Here is a 23,564-nt window from a genome sequence, read left to right as displayed (position 1 = left end):
ATAAGAGTCTTTTCTCAAATATTGTCGTCATGATATAAAAAGGGTCAAAGAAGAAGACATTCATCCAGTGGCAAAATGTCACAATGTGTACCCATGAAAACTTCGTTCAAATCCCACCTTCCCCAATCAAATTAATAATGTGTTTATGTGACTCGTTAATCGAGGATCCGAAACAACCGTCTAGAAATTAAGTTCGGGGTGTGTGATATATAAAAACCTCACGCAAGTACAGTTTACTCGACAACAACATAATATTGGCCATATATACAGTGAACATGACAAACTGTAGCTTCATAATCAAGGCTTTGGAGAATAGAGAAAACAGCATTTTTAAAAACAATTATTTTAAGCACATGGAAATGTAGTGATATAATGTAATGTACCAAGTTGAAAGAGGTGTTCGGGAGATTAGCAATGAATAAACCACTAGCTCAGCTTTCTCTATACATTTTGTGGTTTGCCCACCTTTACTTCCCAGTCACAGCGAGACACGGTGCAATTTGCCCACCGGTTAGCCAGGGCACAAGATGGGGTGGACGCGAGAGGATGTAACGCCCCCACTAATTTTAGAGTGTAGACACTGTCCCCCTTTTCCCGAGGAAGCCTAGGATATGGCTTTTTGGTTGTAGAAGTGCAAAGAGGGGGATTTCCAGTGTAAACAGATTTCTTTAGTTTCTTTTGTGACATGATGGTGCGCTGCACAGTTACAAAGCCTTACCACAGCAGGAGTTGGGTTTCCAGTTGCGGTTACATCCGTTGACCAAACCCTCTGGGCCTCTCATTGTTCTAAGCAGTTACGCTTCTTAAGTATCTCTTTTTTAGGTCCTGCCTGAGCCAGCGTGCATGCGCTGTCTGCGAGGTATTTAGTAAGGGCTTATCAACGCTGAACACACGCTTGTGCTTAACCTGCGATTGGCCTTTGCATGCGTCTTTCTAAGAAAGACAGCACGCAATTGGCCCAAGGCGGGTGCATGTCCCGCCTTCTTTCTGCCCTGGCCTAGGGTGCTCGGAAGCGAGCATCAGCGGCATTTGTTTCCAATTATCACGCCCGCTCTCGCGTTCACGTTAATTGGAAACAGATGGAGCTCGTGCTAGCGCGAGCGCCCAAACACAACTCCTGGGCTCGTTATGTTTCCTGGCTGCCTCTCATTTACCACTCATCAGCCCATCATCACGGAGCAACTCGAGCCCCCAAGCCAGGCCGTTCCCTCCCCTTGTTTAGAAATAAAACCACTTACTAATTTCCCTTTTAAAAGATCTCGGACCGTAGACTAAAAACGTTGCCATGTCCATTAAAACATGTCTGTTATAACCATATTAAGGGTGACCAAAAAGTTTTAACTGGACAACTTTTCTCACTCTATATCGCGCATTGGCTTAGCAACTTCTTGCGCTCTCCCGTACCCTGGAGGCACAAAATGCAAGGCTCTCACGCCCGCTTTAGCCATAACAACAAAGGCCAAAGGGACATGCCTGGTTGAGAGTTGTTAATTAGGCAAGTAACGTTCCAGCTATAACTCAATTCCATCACTTGCAGCGCGGCAGTGGTGAAACCTGAACTGTACACCCCGAAACACACTATCACAGACCGGTAAGTTAACTTACTCACTCTGCTCAGCTGGGATTTCAGCGAAGCCCCACTCTCTCCAGGAAGGATGGACGCATACAACACTTTCGGACTCAGAAGCCAATCAGCACGTAGGAATTCTGTACGACGCATTAAGATTGGCTGGGGTGCTTCTAATACTCCAATGCTAGATGACTTTAAATTTGCAGTACCGCCCACTCCCAGGCGACTGCTGGAATAGGTTGAGCTTTAAGATTTGCTATTAAATGCGACCCGGAAGTGCTAAAATTGCAGACAAATGACATCCGTTGAAGATTAGCTAAAACGAGTGGATGAATAAATGGTTGGTTCGTCTAAGTAGCGGACGGACAGTGATCGCATTTGGGATACGCTTTCCTTGTTTCGAGTGACACATTCTTTTTCGATCCCTGCGCAAACTAGAGTTTGCGCAGGGATCTGACTTATACGTTTTGTAGAAATGACCAGATAACCTGCAATTTTCCCTAGGTAAAAATTGGCATCTTAAACCGGGGAGGAGGAGAAGGGTATTTTTTATAGGTGAGAACAAGTGTAACACAAAGATATTAATTAGACTGGAGTTGTCGCCTGAATGTACATGTAAGCTTGTGTGACTGTCCAGTGCGCCAATGTTCGCCATCTAAACAGCCAGGGCAACTGGTGCTCCTTTATGTGAAATTGCAGCTTGTTTTGAGAGTATGCTGCCACAAGCCCTCATGAAAGTGCGTTTAGTATAGCACAATTGAAGCGCGCTTTCAGCTCGAGTCGGTTACTTTTGTTGTTTAAAAAAAATTAAATAAAATGTAACGTCACTTGTGATCTGAGAATGCTTTCCGTCTCGTTGCGTTAGTATTTTCTTAAACCGCACACTGGTTGAATACCTTTTCCCTTTATGCTAAACCACTCCCTGTTTGAGGCATCCTTCTTTGAGTCAACCGAGGCCACTATCTTCGTCCTTTGAAAGACATTGCTGCATATTGTTTGTCCCTACTTTAAGGCCCTCCACCTAATACCATGAGGCCAGTGAAGTATCTTCATAGTAGGTGTGTATTTAAATTAGAAAGACACTGGTAAGCGAAAATGCACATGGACGGAAAGACCCACCAAATGTAATTACAAATGTCGGACATGCCTTAAAGACTGTGCTCATATACCCAGTATACCATATTTTTGTGACCATTTTTTCCCCCAGAGTGGGGATATTTTGTTGCAGGCTTAAGTCTAGACAACATTTTTCATATAATGAACCATATGTATTGTATATAGTAGTGTTTTTACATGACAATTGATGATGGAGAGAATTTTCTTTACCTCCATTTCCTGTTCTCTGCTTTTTTGTGACTTGAGTATTTGGCGAAGGGGCCTTTGTGTCCTTCATTTGAGACATTTAACATATCTATATTTTTTAAGGTGGCTATGTTTAAATGCGTGTCATTTACTTTATTTGCGTGCTTTTTCTTTGACATCTAGCAGACAATACCTAACCACCTTATATTATTTATTCCGTAAGACATTATTTTTTATTCTTTACCTTGCATGCCTAATTAAGTGCTTTGTGCAAGTTTATATTTAAGTTCTTGTTGCAGGGCAGGCCTTTGTCTGCATGGTGTGAATTGGTGTAGCATGCGATCCGTTTTTGGATTGGTGCTTGGGTACCACATCTGCGGGTGGTAAGAGATACAAATAGTACTGTACAGTATACGCGAGCCGAAATGTAAATGCTTTCCTACAGTTCATATCTTCAGACTGCATGAAATTTCAAAAAGACTCCCCTCACTATGAGTTAAAGCTTTTGATCGTTTACCCATCCTTTCTTTCAATTGAATAACCAGCTCCTCACCCTCCATACTCGGCACACTTTACTCTCTTAGAGTTTAGCCTCCTATCAGTCGTTTGGTTGTATGTCTTACTCTCGATTATTGTATTTCTGCAATTTCTCACACCTCACTTCATAGATCACAACCTCTTTTTTTCACCCTTGAAACAATATCCCTGCAATCCAACAGTACATGATCTCCTCTGCCCAGAGTGTTCATCCCAGCAGTTATTTGCATGATCTCATGAATGATCACGCCTAACTCCTATACCCCTGACAAAGAAACTGTAGAAAACATATGGAATGGTTTCCTTTAGAGCAAAGATTAATTCTAGTAATCACTGGATATCCATTAACCTTGGGTTCTTGGAGCTGCGTGATACCTGCTGTAAAGCACTTAAATGCCATATCAGGGGTTGTACGCGTATATGTGCAAGTGAAATACATGTCTCACACCTTTTAAGTTCTGATTTTAAAAGGTGCCGTTTGTAACTTAATGAGGGCCTTATGAATTTTTCAAAGGCTGCTAACGTAATAAAAGTTTGCTTTACCTTTTACTTGGTTTGCTCCGCAGTGATTGGTCTGTTGTTGCAGCACTTCTGCATTGTTCTGGTGGTTTGGCACAGTAACTGATTTGATGTTTCCTCGGCTAGAAAGGCCTTTGCCTACGGTTTTGTAAGTTGACCAGCTGCCAATTGAGATACATAACACCACTAAGACATACTGTACGAACCAGAGATGCAAATGCTTAAGAATTTCACGGTCTACTAATTTAAGGTAGATTGAGTATATAGGACACTTGGTGCACATTCTCCATATACCTTCTCTAGGCTCCGGGGCGCCACTTGATTATACATTGGATGATACTTGCTCTGAGCAAATAGCAGACCTTGGAATGGGTGGCTCCAGTCTAATTTGTGATCGCGTAAAAGCAATGAACACGTTCGCCTTGCATCGTTTAGTGTTTGAAAGCATTGGCATAGCCAATAGGTCTCGCCTTTGGGACCTAATAAGTGTTTACCCAAAGGCGAGACCTATTGGCTATGCCAATGCTGGTTTTTTAGGGAGTTAGTGTGTGCCAGTTAGCAGTGAGATACCACCACCTTCAATTCAATTGCCATCTCTTCCATATGACACTTTTCCCCCTCAAACACATTTGGAAGCTCTGCTGTTGCAAACCCTTTGAGTCCTGTTAGTGCAGGGTCTAGGTTCTACCGTTAGGTCAACAGGTACATGCAATGGGCATAATTAGTTGAGGGACAGTCAAAAGGGGTCGTTGCCCTTAACAATTCTTAAATTCCATACCAAATGTTAAACAAAATGTTTTACCCAAATAAAATTTACGAGTTACAGTTATGGGGCAGGGTAGGAGAAAAGGGAAATAAATTGCAAATTGACAATGGCCAATTGTATTCTGGGGCTTGTAGTTTGGCTTTTTACACTATCATTGTGCTCTCAAAAATCATAACATGCAAGGTGGAGTTGGAGAAAAACCCATGACTGGCATTAGGTGCCTCACACGCATGGAGCCACTTAGCAGTTATGGTTTTTTAGGTCTTGCCTAGGCAGCGCGCATGCGCTACTCTAGGAGATGACCTTTAGAAATCGGTCTGCTCCTTTTCAAGCACACTCGTGCATGTGCTGGCATCCACCTTGCGGGAGCAAGCAGCAGTGTGCGTGCTAATTGAAAACATGTGGCTCTCGCGCCGCCACTGCTTGCTTCCACAAGGTGGAGGCCAGCACGAGTGCTTCAAAACAGCTGCTGTTTGTTTGAGTACCAGCAGGCAGACACAGCACACCTCCCCCACTTGGAATCAGGTTACTGCGGCCGCGTCATTAAACACAGCGCGGGCCTAGTTTTTTTTTCCCATTCCCCCCTCACTCTCTCTCTCTTGCACTCTCTCTCTCTCGCACTCTCTTTTGCTCGTACTCTCTTTCGCTCGCACTCTCTCTCTCTTTCAAGGCGGTCCTGTGCTGCACGAACGCTCTACTGAAGCTGGTTGGTGCATCTTGCATGCACGAGAGTCTCCAGGTGCAAGGTTGCAATGAAGGGATACAGTCTCTCCGGCAGTCTCGTACTTTATGTCGCTACCATGGGTCTTCCTCTTTCCTCGGTCAACTTGCACTGTGAGCTGTGGTATCTATTAGCAGCAAAACACACAAGATGATGGACGGAATGTTGCACATTGGCAAAACATTCACCCCCAGTCACAGATCTGGGTTTAATCCATCGTTATTTTGCTCACCACGCCACCCCAGTTCAGACATGGCCATATGCAAATCAGTCTTGACAATGTGCCTCATGGGAACAGTCCATCCCGAACTGCCAAGCCATGTCTTCCCTGGACCGGAATCAAGCATCCTAGGACTGATTTCGGGGTTTCCCCCTCTTCAGCCAGGATAGCTTGACTCCAGTGGCGTAGTGAGCACGGGACCCACGTCTGGGCATACGCTTCCCACAGAGGGCGAACAGCAAAACACACAAGATGACCCCGAAACCGGTCCTAGGATGCTTGTTTCCAGTCCAGGGAGGACCTGGCTTGGCAGTTCGGGCTGGACTGTTACCATGAGGCACAGGGTCAAGACTGATTTGCATATGGCTGGGTTCAAACTGGAATGGCATGGTTAGCAAAAAAAACGATGGATTTAGGCCCAGATCTCTGTACTGGGGTGAATGTATGACATTGTTCTGCATTCTGTCCATCAACTGTTGTTTTGCAGTGGTATCTATTAACAGCATCACTGATGGAGGGGGCATTTAAGCGCAATAAACTAATACAAATGCACTACCCCTTCTTATCCAGAGACCCTGCAGCTCCTGATGTGTTCCCAACAATCAGGTTGTGCTTGTTGGACACTGGACTGCTGTATTCCACCGATAACATTGGAATCTCAGTTCGGGCAGTAATTCCAGTTACTTGTGATCAGCCCTTTTGCATCATGCAGGGGTGCGCATACCTCGGGATAGAGACCAGGCCCTAAAGATTGAGCTACAGGCACATGTACCAGCTAGTGGAATCATTTGGAGATTATTGTATGCCACTGTTGTATATGCTTTGTTCCACAAAATACATTCCCTTTCAGGAAGTTTACCACAAATTGTGCACTTACCCTTGGAGATCTATTCAAACTGGTAATTGAGAAATGAATTCATTAGTTACCTGTAACAGTAGTGCAGTTTAAGGCAAGTCTATATGTATACACTGTGCATTGATCAGGAAAACAATGCTGCTGTAAAATGTTTATGTTTGGGCACCAACTATTGATGATGTTGCCCATAAGCTCTCAATGTTTCAGCATGTGACCTCAATTTTCAGACTTTATCTGGTGCCCCACTTACTTTACAGTCACTAAACAACTAACAACTATAACTAAACACTTATAAGGTCCCAAAGGCGAGACCTATTGGCTATGCCAATGCTTGTTTTTACTGGTTTTGTGAGAGCTCACACTTTGCAAAACGAAAAAAGGGTCATCCAACTTAGCTCCTTCTTGGAAAGTTTTGGGGTGATCTGTCAAGAGGGGTCCGAAAACCCTTTTTTCCCCATGCATTTTCCATAGGGATTTTAAGACAGCAGCACAGTCGAAGCAGCTGAACGGAATTGCACCAAATTTGGCAGAAAGTTAGATCATTACTCAGAAGCAGCGTTCAGATTGGCCAAGAGGGCTCCCCCCCGTGGCTTTTTGCAGCAGGAGAAATAGTCCTGCTGGAGCTCACACTCTGACTGGCTGGTCACAAATGTTTAAAATGTTGCACCCACCATTACAGGACACATAGGACTCAGCCACTACGTACTGAAAATCAAAATAAAAACTTATATAAGGGGGCAGGGTAGGGGTACCCTGATCCCCCGAGCCATGTGGAGGGGTCTGAGAGCCCCGCCCACCTAGTCAAATAATAAATAAAAAAAAATGGGTTGCCGCGGTCCTGCAAGACCAGGAGAGCCCCCCACACCACACACACACCCATTATGGAGAGTACATTCCAAATACAGTATGGAGCACCATTACATGGACAGCCCCTACTACACACAGTCTGCATGAATAAAGTGTGCTTAAACCCAACTCGCTCCAGCGGCTCAAGCCCCTACTACACATTGTCAGTGTTCAGTGCAGAGACTGTGCACAGACTCCTTTCTGACAAGCAGGCGCTAATAGGTGAGCAAGCCCATATTAGGTACAGTCGGAGCAAACTGTGCAGACTGTAGGCAGAGCTTACACCTTCTAGAACCCTAAGCCTCATTAGGTGGGCAAACCCCTTACTATGCACAGTCTGCACTCAGTGTGCAGACTGTACGGAGAGCGGTTGGCTAGGTCCTACTGTGCAAGTCATTGCTAAGTGCACAAACTGTGCATAGAGTCTTCTTCCTCTGGAGACCCAAGCCGCATTAGGTAGGCAAGCTCCTACTACGCACAGTATGCACATAGCGTGCAGACTGTGCTTAGAGACTCCTCTCTTCAGAGATCCAAATCCCATTAGGTGGACAAGCCCCTTCTGAGCTCAGTGTGCAAACTATGCTTAGAGTCCACACTCTCCAGGCAACCATGCCACCTTAGATGAGCAAACCCATACTACACAAAGCCTGCGTTCACTGCATCGCTCTTCATGAAGAGCCCACTCCGTCCCGAAGCCCAAGCCAAATTAGGTGGTTGAGCCACTACTACCCGGTACTTCCTTCACATACTCAAGCCTCCTTACATTGCTAAGCCCACTCTACATAAAAAAAAATCCCAAATCCCTACAAATGCATTGAAAAAAAATAAGGTAAAGTGACATTATAGTTATCTGAGATGTCATCAATGATGTCATTGAATATGTCATTAGTCATGTAAAAAAAAAACGAGGTCATAAAACAGTGCATGGTGGGGCGCAAGTTACAGTTAGCTCAATAAACTACAACTGGTGAATTTCAGTGTTTTTTTCTGTTTAAAATTGTAATTTTCAACTGACATTTTAACTTAACTATAATCTTACTTTAAACGAGGTGATTAAACTAGAAACACAGAAAATACCAGTACCAAAGACAACAAAACAGTGGTGAGGAAAGAGATCTAGAGAAGACTCAAAAACGGTAGGGAAACAGAGTGACAGAAAAATAGAAAACGAGAAAGACCAGGAACCCATCTGCCCGTTATATCCTTTTTGAAACAGACAGCTAGCTATAGATACTGGTGCATGTGGCAGGTCACTGTAAAGATGTGGCAAGAGAGCCCTATACATGTGCATGTACTAGGATACCAGCTCAGGGTGCAGAAAGGGAGTAATTAGAAAATTGAAATACCCCTACTTGAACAACACTTCTAAGGTCATCACATGAGCAAAGCCCAACCTTCCATAGAATGATTTTTTCACGTTTATATGTCCTTTCCCCATTTCTATCACATATGCTTCAAACTTCTATCCATACACCCTTCCTTTAGTTCTTACACTTCCTTCTTTTCACCGTATCTTTCTTCCATCTACTATTCTTTCCTTTCACTCTTCCTTAATTTTTCCTTTAATTTCCAATCCTTCCATCTTCCCCCTTTATTTCTCTCTATATTTTCTCTCCTTACCTTTTCTTTCTCTTACCTTTCCCTATTCCACCTGCTCATTCGATATGTCTCTTTCTTTTTCTTCTCTGTTGTTATACTCTGTTTGGCAGCTCTCTGACAGGATACTCCTTTCTAGAGTTATGTGTTGCTTTCTGCCTCCAGACATGCAAGCAGAAGAGGCCCATGAACAACTAGCAAGCATTTTAGCGTGACCTGGCTTAGCAGATAATGTTGCCCAGTAGCAACCCCCACTTTAGCAACTAAATTGGGGTTTAACACCACTACTGGGCTACAGGGATAGAAAGTCTAATGACTGGAGTAGCAGTTCATGCTGCAGGTCAGACTAGTGTTATATTCACCAATACATTGCCCTTCTTTAGTACATCAGTACCATATTATCGACAATGTTTTGACCTATGATTACAACATCACTGAACAGTACTGGGACCCATGTAGAGATCTGCTGAATCAAGGTACCTCACAACATAGAATGCAACAGCCCCACCTATTGTAATTATATGCATACAATACTAATGTTGTCAATGCACCATAGACCTGAAAGGCTAGAGCTCTGGATATACGCTATATAAAACTCAAACAAATAAAAATAAATACATAATTTAACATAGACCTTTCCTATTCAGTGTGTGTAAAGGACTACAGATAGAGACAGATCAGCTTCTAACAAGACCATTTCAGATCAAAGTATCTCTCTCTTGCTCTGGTTCTACCTATGACTCCCCGTCTCTCATCACCTCCTAGTCTCTCTTCTAGTCCTATGTGCACCTCCTAAACTATCATTTTATGTCACCTCAATCATTCCCACCTTCCTCTCATTTCACCTTCATATTTCTGTTAACACGCTCCTTTTATCCTCTTCTCCACTGGCTCCTTTCTTGCATCTTCCACTCTCACCTACTTCTCCCTGCCCTACTTTCATTTCCCTCCTCCTTTCCCAACCTCTTCATTCAACACCTCTCCTCTATTATGTACTCCCATCTCTTACTTCTGTCTTCTTCTTCACTGCCTACGGAAGTGCAAGGATCTGCACCACCCTTAGTGGAGGTAAATTTGTCTGTACTACCCACTCTAGTAGTGTCACACGTGCTGCTTGTATTGGGGATAAGATAGCCCTCCTGGAGGAGTCTCAAAATTAAACCTAGTATTTAATTAGAAAAAAAAGCAAAGTAAAGGTTTGAAGACATTTTGAACTGCTGTACTTGCATGGATTATGTAGCTTTGTGTATATAGCTGTAACAGTGTGGGATTGTGTTATATGCAGCAGCCCATTTGCCTACAAAGCAACAACCCTCAAATCAAGCACATATTTACCAACCTCTCCAAGAAAGTTTCCAATGCATGTGCACCTCACAACCCCAAGCTTGGTGTTGCACCTTTTCAAATTGCTGAGACTCACCGCTGAGGTTGCAGGTTTTGTCTTGATGGAACTTGGGCAGCTGTCAAGGGAGGTGACCATGGCGAGCAATGAAGAAAAAAATAGCACATGCTCACAAGAGAAAAAGATGTCATAGGAAGGTGACATCACATGACTTCTTTTGCATCCCAGACATCATTAGGACACACCGACTTTATTCCCAGCAGGGTCCAAGTGGTTCGGCAGACCCGGAAACTGCAACCCCTGCAGTGTCGCAATGGCTCACTTTAAAGCGGCACGGCAGAAGGCAGCATTGCTATTTACTTTACCTCATTAGTCAGAAGGATAGTGACGGCCAAACACTTCAGCGACGTGGTAGAAGGTAGTGACGCTATCCACTTTGGGAGCTCTGTAAACATTTATGGGGACTGATGCTTTGAGAGTATAATATGCCTTCATACTTCGGCACCATAGGTGAAAACTGAGGACAAGAATAATTTACCCAGTAAATCACTGAGTCGATTGTATGTCTAGTATTTGATTTTATTATGAAAGCAAAGTGATATTTTATCTCTGGTCCTCATGAATGCCCATGAACTTTAGATAGTTGTTAAGGGGCTGAAATATGTTGACCCACTGCGATAGGGTAGTTGTTACCCTCTGTCCTCAAATACTTTGTAACCTTATCCGATGGGGACACCAGAATAAAATTGTTTCTTGCCCACCTGGGGATAGTTTTAATGACACTATAACCTTCTTTCTTGCACTCTGCCCCTCACTCATCAACATTACTATTCTGCTCATCGAAAACACCTCCTCTCCTCTTGTATTCGGGAGTCGTAGCCCACACAAGGTACCTTGCGGTCCTTGTGTGAGGAGGGAACCCTATGATGAAGTAGGTCACCTTCGGGTGAGTGAGGGTTCTCGTACTAACAGCTAAATGCTCTTTTCACATAGTACCAAACGTATAAATAGTGTGGAAGGCTGTCCTTTTGGGAACAGAACGTTTTCGGTATGATAAAACGCTCCTTTAGAGATCCTATGTGTGATAACATTCCTGTGAAGCCATGTCACATCACTGTGAAATGCTTATGCTAATTTGTTCCCCCACTATTTTTGGAGAATTTTGCCTTGTGCAGATCATTAACACACACAACTGCATTTGCATTATACCTTCACAGAAGTGAGGCAGGACAGTCAGACAGCAGCTTAAAGCGTGCCAAACAGACTGACCCAACCATGCCGCGGCACATTCAGTCCTGAATTCAGCTGATTCAGTTACAATTGGCCCCACTGTGGCAGTGGGGCAAGTGGGCAGGGGAACGTTGTTCCAAGCATTAATAATTTGCTCAAAATATTTCCCATACTTGTTATTATCCTAAATGGGTCATTGCTGCCAGTAGAAAGGGGAGAGGAAGGGACGACTTTACCATGAAGTGAGAGAAGAGAGAGGCAGCTGAAGAAGAAACAAGTCTTTTCTGTAGGGTGTATGATACCAGAAAGAAATGTAAATGTCTAATTGGTTAATCAGCAAATATAAAGGCTGCATGGAGCCAGTATAGGTTTTAATTGATAGAATTTTGAATGTGTCCTTTAAAGAAAACCTATAAAAATGTTTGCACTAGGTACAATCCGTGCATTAGTGAAAACATATCCTCTGAAAGCACTGAAAACATTTAAAGAAAATCTTTTTGCATATTTTGAGATTGCTCGTGTGTCGCCTCGCTTGTACTGCGTCTAAATTATGTTTTAAGAAGTTTCTATCTTGGTTACTGCGCTGTCACAGGGCTAAACCTCTTAGCAGTGCACTATAAATACACATCACTATTTCCCTTTGGCACCATCAGGACTCAAATATGTGACCCTCCGGGTATACCCACAGATAACTGAAGTGATCGCATTAACCAACCAAACTGTCCTACCGGAAAATGCAATTCCCAAAGATGAACTTGGATTAAATTCATTTTTACTTTGAGGTGTTTGCATTATATTTTATATGCCTTTATCTGTAAGCCTATCTAATAAAATGGGCACAGAATATTTTATTTTTAGCCAAGTCTCTGCCACCACCCCCACACTCGCTGACCACGCCCCCGTAGTACTCGGGATCACAGTTACCATACTTTTAATTATGCACTTCGACCGCTACGCTGCAGCCACCTAGTACACATTAAGGGATAAAGCAGCGAGTCCCCATTGGCCACTTGCACAGCCCACTGTCAAACACTTTGGCTATTGCGGCTACGACGCGTCAACACGTCTTTACGTGTAATCGAGCACAGGTTATAACATAGCCTTAGCCTGCCAATAATTCCAACGCAACTAGCAGGAGGTTGTAATGGGTTCTGTATTGGAACAAACCTATCTGCATATTTCTTCACGCATTTGGATTGTATTTACAAAATCAATACTATAGAGGTCACACTAAGTCACAATGCGAACTGCAACGGGTGAGAAGGAATATGCGTTAATAAGGATGCGGTTTTTGCAGTCCCTAACCACACAGTGCCTTTATTCCCTCCCTGTGCTGTATAAAGCTAAGAGAGAACTTACTGTACCTCGGGTGTGCGTAGGGAGCCACGGCCCTGCTGCTGCACGCCACGCAAACCAGTGCAGTATCGTTGCATGTCCTGCACGGAGCCCACCACCTGCTGCGCGCAAAGCTTCATCTCTCCGATCGTGTCCGCCGCCTCGATTAGGTCGCGGTAGCGCTCCCCAACCATCTGCCTCAACTCCTCCTTTTTCTGTTCCATCTCGGCACGCACACGTCGTTCTAACCCGCGGATTTCCTCGGCACTGTAAGCCTCGAAGAGTGCCACAGGGTCCTTTATGTCGCCCACCCTCAGACTACGCGCCGGTACCGCCGCCATGGTCCCCACTGACAGTGGCAACTGCGGTACCCGGAAGTATTGGCCGAGGCCAGGTTGTTCCAGCGTCACGTGATAGGGAAGTGGGTCACATGTCTTTAGTAGCGAATAAAAGCTGGAGCAGCAGGCGGGGTAAGTCATTAGAACCCTTCCTGTTGACGTGGAGCTGTCAACTATATCGTCACGTTATGGTGTCTCCCATTGCAGTTACTAAGACGTCGTCGCACGTCGGTCTCGTGAGAGAATGCTGTGCTACGGAAAGGAATACAAATTTGTGCCATTTTGGTTTTAGAGGGGAATATATTGGAATGCATGGGGAAGAGTGTTCTTGATTTGTTTATGGATGGTTTGTGGAATGTTGCGGGTCAGTTGGTGCTGTGGGTGGAGTCTGCTTATGGAATTAAAGGCTACTAGTTTCACCCAAGTTCTCTTTGCTTGCATCATTGGAACACCGAGAAATTGTTTGAGAGGACCAGCAGCACAATCATCAAATTTGCATATTAAAGTTGTCAATTCGCGATTTAGCTGCTGCCGTGGTCTATTGACATTACCAAGCTGTGGGGTGTACGCGCACTATATATATTTATCTATGCAAATTTGCGCGAATGTAAAGAACACCCCGAAGCTTGGAGTTGAAGTAAGATATGTTCTTTAATTCACCAACACAGGCTCCGGCACAGCGGAGCGCAAGTAAAACGGCAACTCCATGAGTCATCAGCTGTCAACTGTCAAATGCCAGTTGGCGGTACGGTGTCCTCGCAGGGACACTGGAGAGCACTAACAAATACGGTGTCCACGCAGGGACAACAACATGTAAGGTACAACACAGCCTCCCCCTTTGGACGAGAGAGCGAGGAAGAGAAAGGGAGCGGGAGAGAGAGCACTAAGGGATAGGAGGGAGGGATGGGTTGGGACTCGAGGCGAGAAAAAGAAGTTAGCCCAAGAGTGCATTGCGTGGAGTGATATAACCACCAAGGAAGGCTACTCACAAATATAATCTGAAAGCTTAACAGGTGGCAACAACCTACCTGCCCTACTCATGCTGACTAGAGGAGGGGTGTCCTGCAAAGAAGTTATTGGCAACTGTCTTCTGGCTCTTTCAGTGGCCTCACGATTTGGTAACATGCCGACGGGTGCAGAACAGGCCCGGCTCTAGGAATTTTTATTTGGGTGGGCCACTGCGGGCTTGATTTGTCGCATATATGTCTAGGTAGGCCTGCTTCCGGGCCCTCCTTTATCTCTTCTTAGTCTTACAAGGTCCAGTAAAACGCACTCTTTTCCAAATCTCTTTCTAAATATTATCACTCTCAAACAGTGTTTTTTCCATGTAATGTTCCTTTGATGGGAAGAGGAGGTTTCTGAGGTGGGAGTATCAGGCAAGTGACACTTCTCGGGCTCCCTCTCTGCGAGCCTTCAGGGAGAATCCCTCTTCATTACTACCTCCACCTGACCCCGGACTCTGCAACGCACTCCCTTACAGGCTTGATTATCCACTACTCCTCTCCAGTGCACCTTATCTCACAGCTGACCTTGGGCCCCAGCCCCATATCAGGCACCATCGGGCTCCACTTGCATTTTTCCCGGTAAAATCACCTTCAAACTTAAAACATTGAATATAGCAGTAAATATAATTAGCACGCACTTTAAAGTATGTTCCACAGTGGCCCTTATGACCCTACTGCTAATTAAATAAACAAAACCAGAAAGTCCATGACAGGGCCGGCTTCAGCGCTGATGTGAAAGTCTTTTTTGGCGCCGCACCAATGACCTCTTTCTCCGTAAATACCTTTACTACCCCCTTCCACCAGTGCCCCTCATCACTTCATGGCCCCCCCCCCATTGACCTCCTCCTCGGATTCCCTCACTGCCACACGCCACAAGTGCCCCTCATCTCCCCATAGCCCCTCCCCCTCATGACCTCCTCCTCGGGTTCCCTCACTTCCACCCTCCTCCAGTGCCCCTCATCTCTCTGTAGTCCCTCCCCCTCATGACCTCCTCCTCAAACTCGCTCACTACCACCCTCCACCAGTGCCCCTCATCTCTCCCTAGCTCCCCCTAAACCCCATGACCTCTTCCTCGGATTCCCTCACTGCCACCGTCCAACAGTGCCCCTCATCGCTCCATAGCCCTTCCCCCCATTGACCTCATCTCAGATTCCCTCACTGCCACCCTCCAACAGTGCCCCTTATCTTTACATAATCCCTCTCTCATATGCATTTCATTTCTTGTATAGCGCTACTCGTATCAGTCAAGTGTGTGTCAGTGCTTTACACCACGCACACATTATACAGAGACAACGAATCATACAAGTATGTAAATCAGTCTACAGGAAATGTCACATAAGCCAATGAGGATTACAAGGTGTATTTTAAGAGGGTTTGGTCTGGAGAAGCACAAACTCAGGATTTAAAGAATACTCTAGTGGTTGGGGGTTGGCTTTACTGATAAAAATGTATATCTGCCCAAACATACTCATTTTAGCAACATTAGAATAATGAAAGACTGAGGAAGTTCTAACTATATCACAGAACAAGAAAAGCGAAGTTCTAACTATACCATTCATGTTTGTATGCAGCTCTTTGATGACAGTTCGTTGGTCACTGTCCTATGTTAGGATTGTAACTTCTGAACTGCAAGTAACACAAGGATCTCTGTGACAAAGGCAGTAACCCACTGAGCTATCCACATAAAATACAGTTCCTCTGCATTTAAAAACTACCAACAGACAAATGATTGCTCTCCAGCAGGATCATTAATCACCAGCGTTATCTGGGCATTTTTTATTGTCTTATTGTTGTCCTGCATCGGCCATGATAATGATAAAAACTGTTTAAATGAAGCACACACGAAGTATGTGTCCTGCTGGGCCTGTGCAGATTTTAAAAAGAAAAACAAATAGTAACACATTCTCTTACCTACTCCATTAGTCAAACTTTGTGTCACAGCCTTATGTGATAAGCAACTGCAGGGGTTAGGAAAGGTGAATAGGAATACACAAACTTCTTTCCTCCTGCACTGCATAGAAAAAGAAATATCCACGCAGCAGGACAGTAGGCAAAGGTTACCTGTGCCACAGAAAGGATTTGTCGCCTTCCGCCATGTGGAGATGAAGGGGTGAAAAAATAAACAAAGCCTCGTTAACATGTAAATGGTTCTTTTAAGACCTGTGAAGTACTCAGGTGCGGCTGCGATAATCTCGAAATCTGTCTGTCTGTGTTCGCCCGGGAAGCTGTCTCAGCCGGGCTGACACACACAACGGTGGGGGGGGGGGGAGGAGGTGGGAGTTGAAGCCTTTTGAGCGCAATGGCGTTGCGTGCCTGCCTTCAAGCCCTCACTGCTAGGCCAAAGCTCATGTTTGGGTGGGCCGGGCTCATCTTTGGGTGGGCCTGACCCACCCGGCCCACCCGCTAGAACCGGGCCTGGTGCAGAAGTGGGCTGTGTGATGGTGCCGTGAGCCGTGGTTTTAAAGGTGGGAAACTCATAGTCAGACTCGTCGTCTGACACTGCATGGGGTGCTTTGCTGTGTTTGTCGTTTGTGGAAAACTCACTGGAGTGATTGATGCAGCGCGAATTAGACAAAAACCTTTATAATTGACACCAACCCAGAAAACCCTCTATACCACTGTGACGGCCCAGCTGAGAATCTACAACCAGAGTGCCCCGGGGGCACTCCGACGGCTCGACTGGTGCTGACGCTGACACCAGGAGGGGGGCGGTGCCGAGAAGAACACGTGAACCCGGAAGCCGAGGAGGAGACTGAGAGACGCGAAGGAGGCGAGGAGACGGAGAGACGCGAAGGAGGCGAGGAGACGGAGAGACGCGAAGGAGGCGAGGAGACGGAGAGACGCAAGGAAGACGAGGGAAGTAGGAGCAAGGCAACGGAGACGAGCGCGGAGGAGTTCTGCTGGGCGGCGACTGGTGGAAGCAGCGAAGAGGCGGAAGCGAGGTCCCAGGCGAACCCCGAGGAGGACGCTCTGGACGAGGCGACTGGGTCCCTGTCAGCGGGCTACGGTTTCAGGCGAGTGGTGGGGAATACAGGGAGGTCTTTGTTCGGGTGGTGGCAGAGGGAGGCGGGTTTCTCAGGTCTCTAATGGGGGTGGGCTACGGCAGCCAGGACGTATAAAAGAGGGACCAGAGTCCTCACACCCACAATACCAGCCCCAGACCAGAGTGCGAAAAACCGCAGATAACAAAAGGGAGGGGGAGTTACCACTTAAAACCCCATTGGGAGTTCCCTGAAGAAAGGGCCCAGGGAGGTGAATAAGAGGAGTGGACCCCTGGGGATCACAAAAAAACCAGCGCTCCCTAGGGAGAGGTATCCCTGCGTAGAACCAGGCAGTATAGGGCCAGAATAGCCCGTTAACGCGGATTAACTAACCGCCTGTCCTTTTCTATTTTCCGAGGGGACGCCTGGCGATGCCAGCCCCACGAAGAGACCCGAGCAGACGTTAGAAGTCCCAGGGACCAAGAGGAGAAACCGACGGCAACAAGGAGCGACCCTGACCTACAGGAGGACAAACATCCTGGTGTTACTTCCCTGTATAGGGCCAATAAAAGCCTACCTACCGCAAACCCTAGTCCTTCGCTTCTGTGGACCGTGACAGTGGTGTCAGAAGTGGGATTGATCATACCCGAACGCCATGTCGCAACCCACTGGATTGAACGACATGCTGACGCAATTAGCGGAGCGACAGCGGCACCTGCAGCTAGTACTGGAAGCACAGTCCACGGAAGCAAAACGCGACAGAGAACACCTACAGGAGGCACTCCAAGCACAGGCCGGCCTCATGGTACAAAACCAAGCAGTCCAAGATACGGCCATACAGAAGTTAACAGAGACTATCGCAAGTACGAAATTTCATCCCAACGTGCCGAGCTCTGTCCTACAGAAATACTGGGCAGGAGAGGACCCGGACTTCTTTTTTACCAACTTTGAGCGAGTGGCAAGCACGGCCCAATGGCCCACGGAGAGGTGGGGCCAGTACATCGCCCCCTTACTGTCTGGTGACCTGCAGACGGCCTATCAGGCAGCAAATCCCGGGGGAACTACACCCTACGAAACAATAAAGAAAACGATCCTGGAGAGACTAGGATGTGACCAGGAACACTATCGTGCCCGGTTTCGGAGGGAGAAGTGGCAAGTCCAGGACAATCCCCGGGCTTTCTATTATCGCATCCAGGACCTCGGGACTAGGTGGCTACAGCCCCACTCCTCTAGCATGGACGAAGTAATGGATAAAGTACTGCTTGAACAGTTCGTAGAAGGTCTCCCGACTGCCACCCGAGTTTGGGTCCGACAACACCCAAACCTTACGGCGCCCTATGCCATCGAACTTGCGTGTGCGCATCAGCGGAACCCAGAAGCAAGACCCTTCACACCCGGCTCCCGACCACTCTCATCCATCGGTGGAGGGCAGCCACACCAAACCCTTCGACTCCTGCCCCTCGTCCGCTTATTGACCCCCGGTTCTTACCCCGTCCACCCACTAAAGAGGGAATGCAAGGGCCCCAATGCTTCCATTGCGCCGAATGGGGTCACATCTCCCGTAACTGCCCACAGAAGCCGGTTAGTGCTGAACCCATGGACATCGGGTACACAAAGGGGAGGATACTCTGGGCGGGAGACGGGAAAGAGGCGTACCACCTGACCCTACAGATAAACGACGTAGACACTAAGGTCCTAATAGATTCAGGGTGTAGGCATTCTGTCATCTCTCATGAGCGGATACAACCCCGCCAGTGGCGGGAAGGAGAGAGTGTATCCATCACGTGTGTCCACGGGGATCAGAAAAGCTACCCCGTCGCTGTGGTGTCTCTCAGCAACGGCGAAACCAGAGAGTGGATTAGGGTATGGGGCATTCCCCGAATGGTGGAGGACATGATTATCGGGACCGACTATGTTAACTTCCCCTCCCAGCTCTCTATGGCCATCAAAGAGAAAGACACCCGGGGATGGCTACAGGACGCTCCCCTGTATAACACCGAGATACAGCCGGGTAGGTACAAAACAAAGAAAACCCGTAATGAGAAAAGAAAACAGGGTATGCTTATGGTGTTAAACGGTCTGTCTAACACAGCCTCTTCCTCCTCCCTAAGTACAGACGAGGCACCCACGCCACCACCCAGCTTTAGGGCGGCACAAAGAGAAGATCCGGCTTTGGGACAAGCCTGGGCCCGAGCAACGGCCGACGAGGATAGCCAGGTAGGCCCTTGTTTTATTATCACAAAAGGACTGTTGTATAGAAAAATAACAAAGTCCGGAGACATAGTAAGACAACTCCTAGTCCCTGTATCGTTCCGTGATCAGGTACTCTATTTGGCCCACAATCAAGCTGGAGGGGGCCATTATGGGAGGGAAAAGACTGAGGAATACCTCTTGCGGCGGTTTTACTGGCCGGGGGTCTTTTCCGACATCCGGAGATATTGTGCGGCCTGCCCCACATGTCAGGTGACCAATCCCCTGCATGTCCCCAAGGCTCCGCTACAACCCCTTCCTATCATAGACATACCCTTCTCCCGAGTCGGTATGGACCTAGTAGGACCCTTACTCATTTCGTCACGGGGCTATAGGTATATCCTCGTGCTGGTTGACTATGCGACTCTCTACCCCGAGGCCATCCCCCTCACGAGCATGACCACCAGTAGCATAGCCCAAGCAATGATCACGTTCTTTAGCAGAGTGGGGTTTCCCAAGGAACTCCTCACCGACCAGGGAACACCCTTCATGTCCCGTTTAATGGCCCAGATATGTTCTTTACTAGGGGTACGACAGATCCGCACATCCGTCTATCACCCCCAGATGGACGGCCTCGTTGAGAGATATAATCAAACTGTGAAGCTCATCCTGAGGAAAACCGTGTCCGAGACCGGGAGGGATTGGGATAGACAGCTGCCCTTGACCCTTCTTGCCATACACACACATACACAATCCTCTACCGGGTTTAGCCCCTTTGAACTAGTGTTCGGTAGAAAACCTAGGACTCTGGTGGATATGGTAGCCGAACAGTGGGAGGAGGAGGAGGATGAGGGAAAACCACTCCTCGCATACACCACGCAGCTGAAAACCCGATTGTCGACTCTATGGAACCAAGTGAGGGACAACCTCGATGCGGCCCAACACAGGCAAAAAAAGGTATATGACCGACACACCACCCTCAGACACTTCACCGTGGGTGACAAAGTACTGCTCCTTCTACCCACCTCCGATAACAAACTCCTAGCCGCTGGCAAGGACCTTATGCGGTCCTCGCCCAAATCACGCCTGTCACCTACAGGGTAGCCGTACCTCACAGTGGCACGAAAGGACAGATATACCATGTCAACCTGTTGAAACTATGGGTAGACGACGCAGACAACCCAAACAAACCAGCCCCTACCCTACTCATCACTGCCAGCAAACCTATTGATATACCCTTTCCTTCCACGGGCGGTGTTACTGTACTTGAATCCATACCCAAAGGTTCCCACTTAAGCCCTGAACAGAACCATACCCTCCTAAACCTCCTTCAACACTATCAGGATGTGTTCTCCACTAACCCCGGGAGAACGACCCTTGTACAACACGATATCCGAACCAATGGGGCGACACCGATCAGACAACGACACTATCGCATCCCAGAGACAAGACGACAGGTCGTAGAAAACGGAGTGCAAGATATGCTCTCAGCTGGTATCATTCAACCTTCATGTAGTCCTTGGTGCTCACCCATCGTGCTGGTACCCAAACCGAACGGCACTGTGTGCTTCTGCATTGATTATAGACGCCTGAACGCCGTGTCACACTTCGATTCATATCCAATGCCTCGTGTCGATGAGATGCTTGACCGCTTAGGGACAGCCCGGTGCATGACTACACTCGACCTGACGAAGGGGTACTGGCAGATAGCGCTATCCCCAGACGCACGAGAAAAGACGGCCTTCGCCACCCCTTCGGGCTTATACCACTTTCAAGTCCTTCCCTTTGGGTTGCACGGGGCCCCTACCACCTTTCAGCGCCTTTTGGACGTTGTGTTAAAACCCCACCATGAGTATGCAGCTGCTGTTAGAAGGCGACCTCAGAGGGGCCCGGAGGGGGCCCTGACTGTCCTGAGACCCACCCTCAAAGTATCGTAGCCGGGCACTGGCGGGAGACTCCGCAGGGGAGGAATCTCGTATCTAGGATCGTGCACTCGGCACCACACGACAAAGAGACACCACACCGAGGGTTCTTAGGATTCAAGCTTTATCAAATCGAAGTGGTAGGATCTTTATGATCAGCAAGGCAGATATTTACAAGCAGAGCGTGGGCTCACAGAGTCTTAGCGGGGGTAGGAGGTAGCGGGACAGTCTTTGGGGGGATATGGATCAAATGCAGGAGCGTACCCGGCGCACAGCTCACAATCCTCGAGCTGGGGGATACGCTTGTCGTCGTGGGGTCCGGCGGGACCAAAGAGAGTCTGGGGGAGCCGCGAGTCACTCAGCAGGCTCAAGCACAAGTTCGGAGGTCTTACGATCTTCAGGGAGCCGCGAGTCACTCAGCAGGGCTCAAGCACAAGTTCGGAGGTCTTACGATCTTCAGGGAGCCGCGAGTCACTCAGCAGGCTCAGGCACAAGTTCGGAGGTCTTACGATCTTCAGGGAGCCGCGAGTCACTCAGCAGGGCTCAAGCACAAGTTCGGAGGTCTTACGATCTTCAGGGAGCCGCGAGTCACTCAGCAGGGCTCAGATGTTCCAAGGCGAATCTGCCGGACAGTCCCAGAGCACCCCTTGTTATAGGTCGACCCCTCTTTGATGTCCGGAGTCTGTGCAGGCAGGGGTCTTGTCACCTGGGGCTCGCTTGTCGAGGTTTCCTGCCATTGTCTTTTGATCCTTTCAGGGCCGGGTCGGGAGGAGTCCCAGACACCCAGCAGGCGTGGAGCCAGCCCTCAGGGAGGCCGGAGGGCCGATCGAAACCCATCGTCCCAGGGGAGTTCAGAGGTGCGATAGAAACGGCTCCTCCCTCTCTCATCCCCTGGAAGCGTGATGTCCTCCAGCTGGAGTGGCGCCTCTAGGCCCGGGTTGTGCTGGGGCCGGGCGGCCATCTTGGTGCATGAAGTGGGCACGCGTGCCCGGGGTGGCCGAAAGGAGAGAGGCCATGGACGGGGATGCCCGGGTCGCGTGTGTGTGTTCTGGTGGGAAGGATCGGCTGGGCCGTGTGCTTGGGGTCCCAGGTACCAGGTTAGGTAGTGCGAGGACAGGAAGAGCCATGCTACGAGGCCGGGTCTAACACGCGTCCCCCCCAGCTGAAAGCCGGAGAGAACTACCCATCATCTTGGAGGGTTCTCTTCGCTGAGGCGGAAGAACCGGGAGAGGCTCTCAGCGTTGGCGTGGTCCGTACCAGGGCGATGTTCTACGGTGAAATCCATCCCCTGGAGGGAGATTGACCACCGCAGTAGCTTGGGGTTTTCTCCTCGCATCTGCATGAGCCATCGCAAGGGCCGATGGTCGGTTTGGACTTTGAAATGGGTGCCAAACAGGTAAGGGCGCAGCTTCTTGAGGGCCCAGACTACAGCAAATGCTTCGCGCTCAATGGTGCTCCACCTCTGTTCTCTGGGCAACAGCCGCCGGCTGAGGAAGGCGATGGGCTGGTCTAGGCCTTGGTCATTCACCTGGGACAGGACGGCTCCAATGCCATGCTCGGAGGCATCGGTCTGGACTACAAACTCCTTGGAGTAGTCGGGAGCCTGGAGGACGGGGGCCGTGCACATGGCCTTCTTTAGGGCATCGAACGCTTCCTGGCAGGCAGTCGTCCACTGCACCCTCTTGGGCTGTTTTTTGGATGTGAGTTCGGTGAGGGGGCCAACCAGGTTGCCATACCCCCGGATGAATCTTCGGTAGTAGCCAGTGAGGCCCAGGAAGGCTCGGACCTCCGTTTGGGTGGTGGGTGGTTCCCAGGCTAGGATGGCGTCGATCTTCGGCTGTAGAGGGGCGACCTGACCGCTCCCGACCTGGTGCCCCAGGTAGACTACTGATCCTTGCCCAATCTGGCACTTGCTGGCTTTTACTGTGAGGCCTGCCTGGCGCAGGGCGGTTAGCACTCTCCGGAGGTGCTAGAGGTGCTCACTCCAGCCGGAACTGAAAACGGCGATGTCGTCTAGATAGGCCGCACTGAACTGTTCCATCCCGGCCAGGACCCTATTCACCAGTCGCTGGAAGGTGGCCGGGGCATTTTTCATTCCGAAGGGCATTACGCGGAAGCGATAATGCCCATCTGGGGTGGAGAAGGCGGACCGCTCCTTGGCTTCCTCTGAGAGCGCAATCTGCCAGTATCCGCAGGTGAGGTCGAATGTGCTGAGGAACCGGGCCGCCCCGAGTCGGTCAATGAGCTCGTCGGCTCGGGGAATGGGGTGGGCATCGGCCCGGGTGACGT

At 48.3% G+C, this 23,564-nt stretch overlaps 1 protein-coding gene across 2 annotated transcripts in view; it reads right to left on the bottom strand.

The window, feature by feature from the left end:
- Positions 1–13,319, bottom strand: part of COG1 (component of oligomeric golgi complex 1) — a 114,363-nt gene extending 101,044 nt beyond the window's left edge. The window contains exon 1 of one of the 2 annotated variants that reach the window (XM_085617338.1): positions 12,870–13,319. In XM_085617338.1, the coding sequence (XP_085473464.1) occupies positions 12,870–13,319 (450 nt within the window). The remainder of the gene's footprint in view (positions 1–12,869) is intronic. The other variant, XM_085617339.1, reaches the window with a different exon arrangement.
- Between the last annotated feature and the right edge of the window lie 10,245 nt (positions 13,320–23,564).

Source organism: Triturus cristatus, chromosome 7, assembly GCF_964204655.1.
Source record: "Triturus cristatus chromosome 7, aTriCri1.1, whole genome shotgun sequence".
Taxonomy (NCBI): Eukaryota; Metazoa; Chordata; class Amphibia; order Caudata; family Salamandridae; genus Triturus; species Triturus cristatus.
This window is presented reverse-complemented; position numbering and strand designations above follow the sequence as displayed.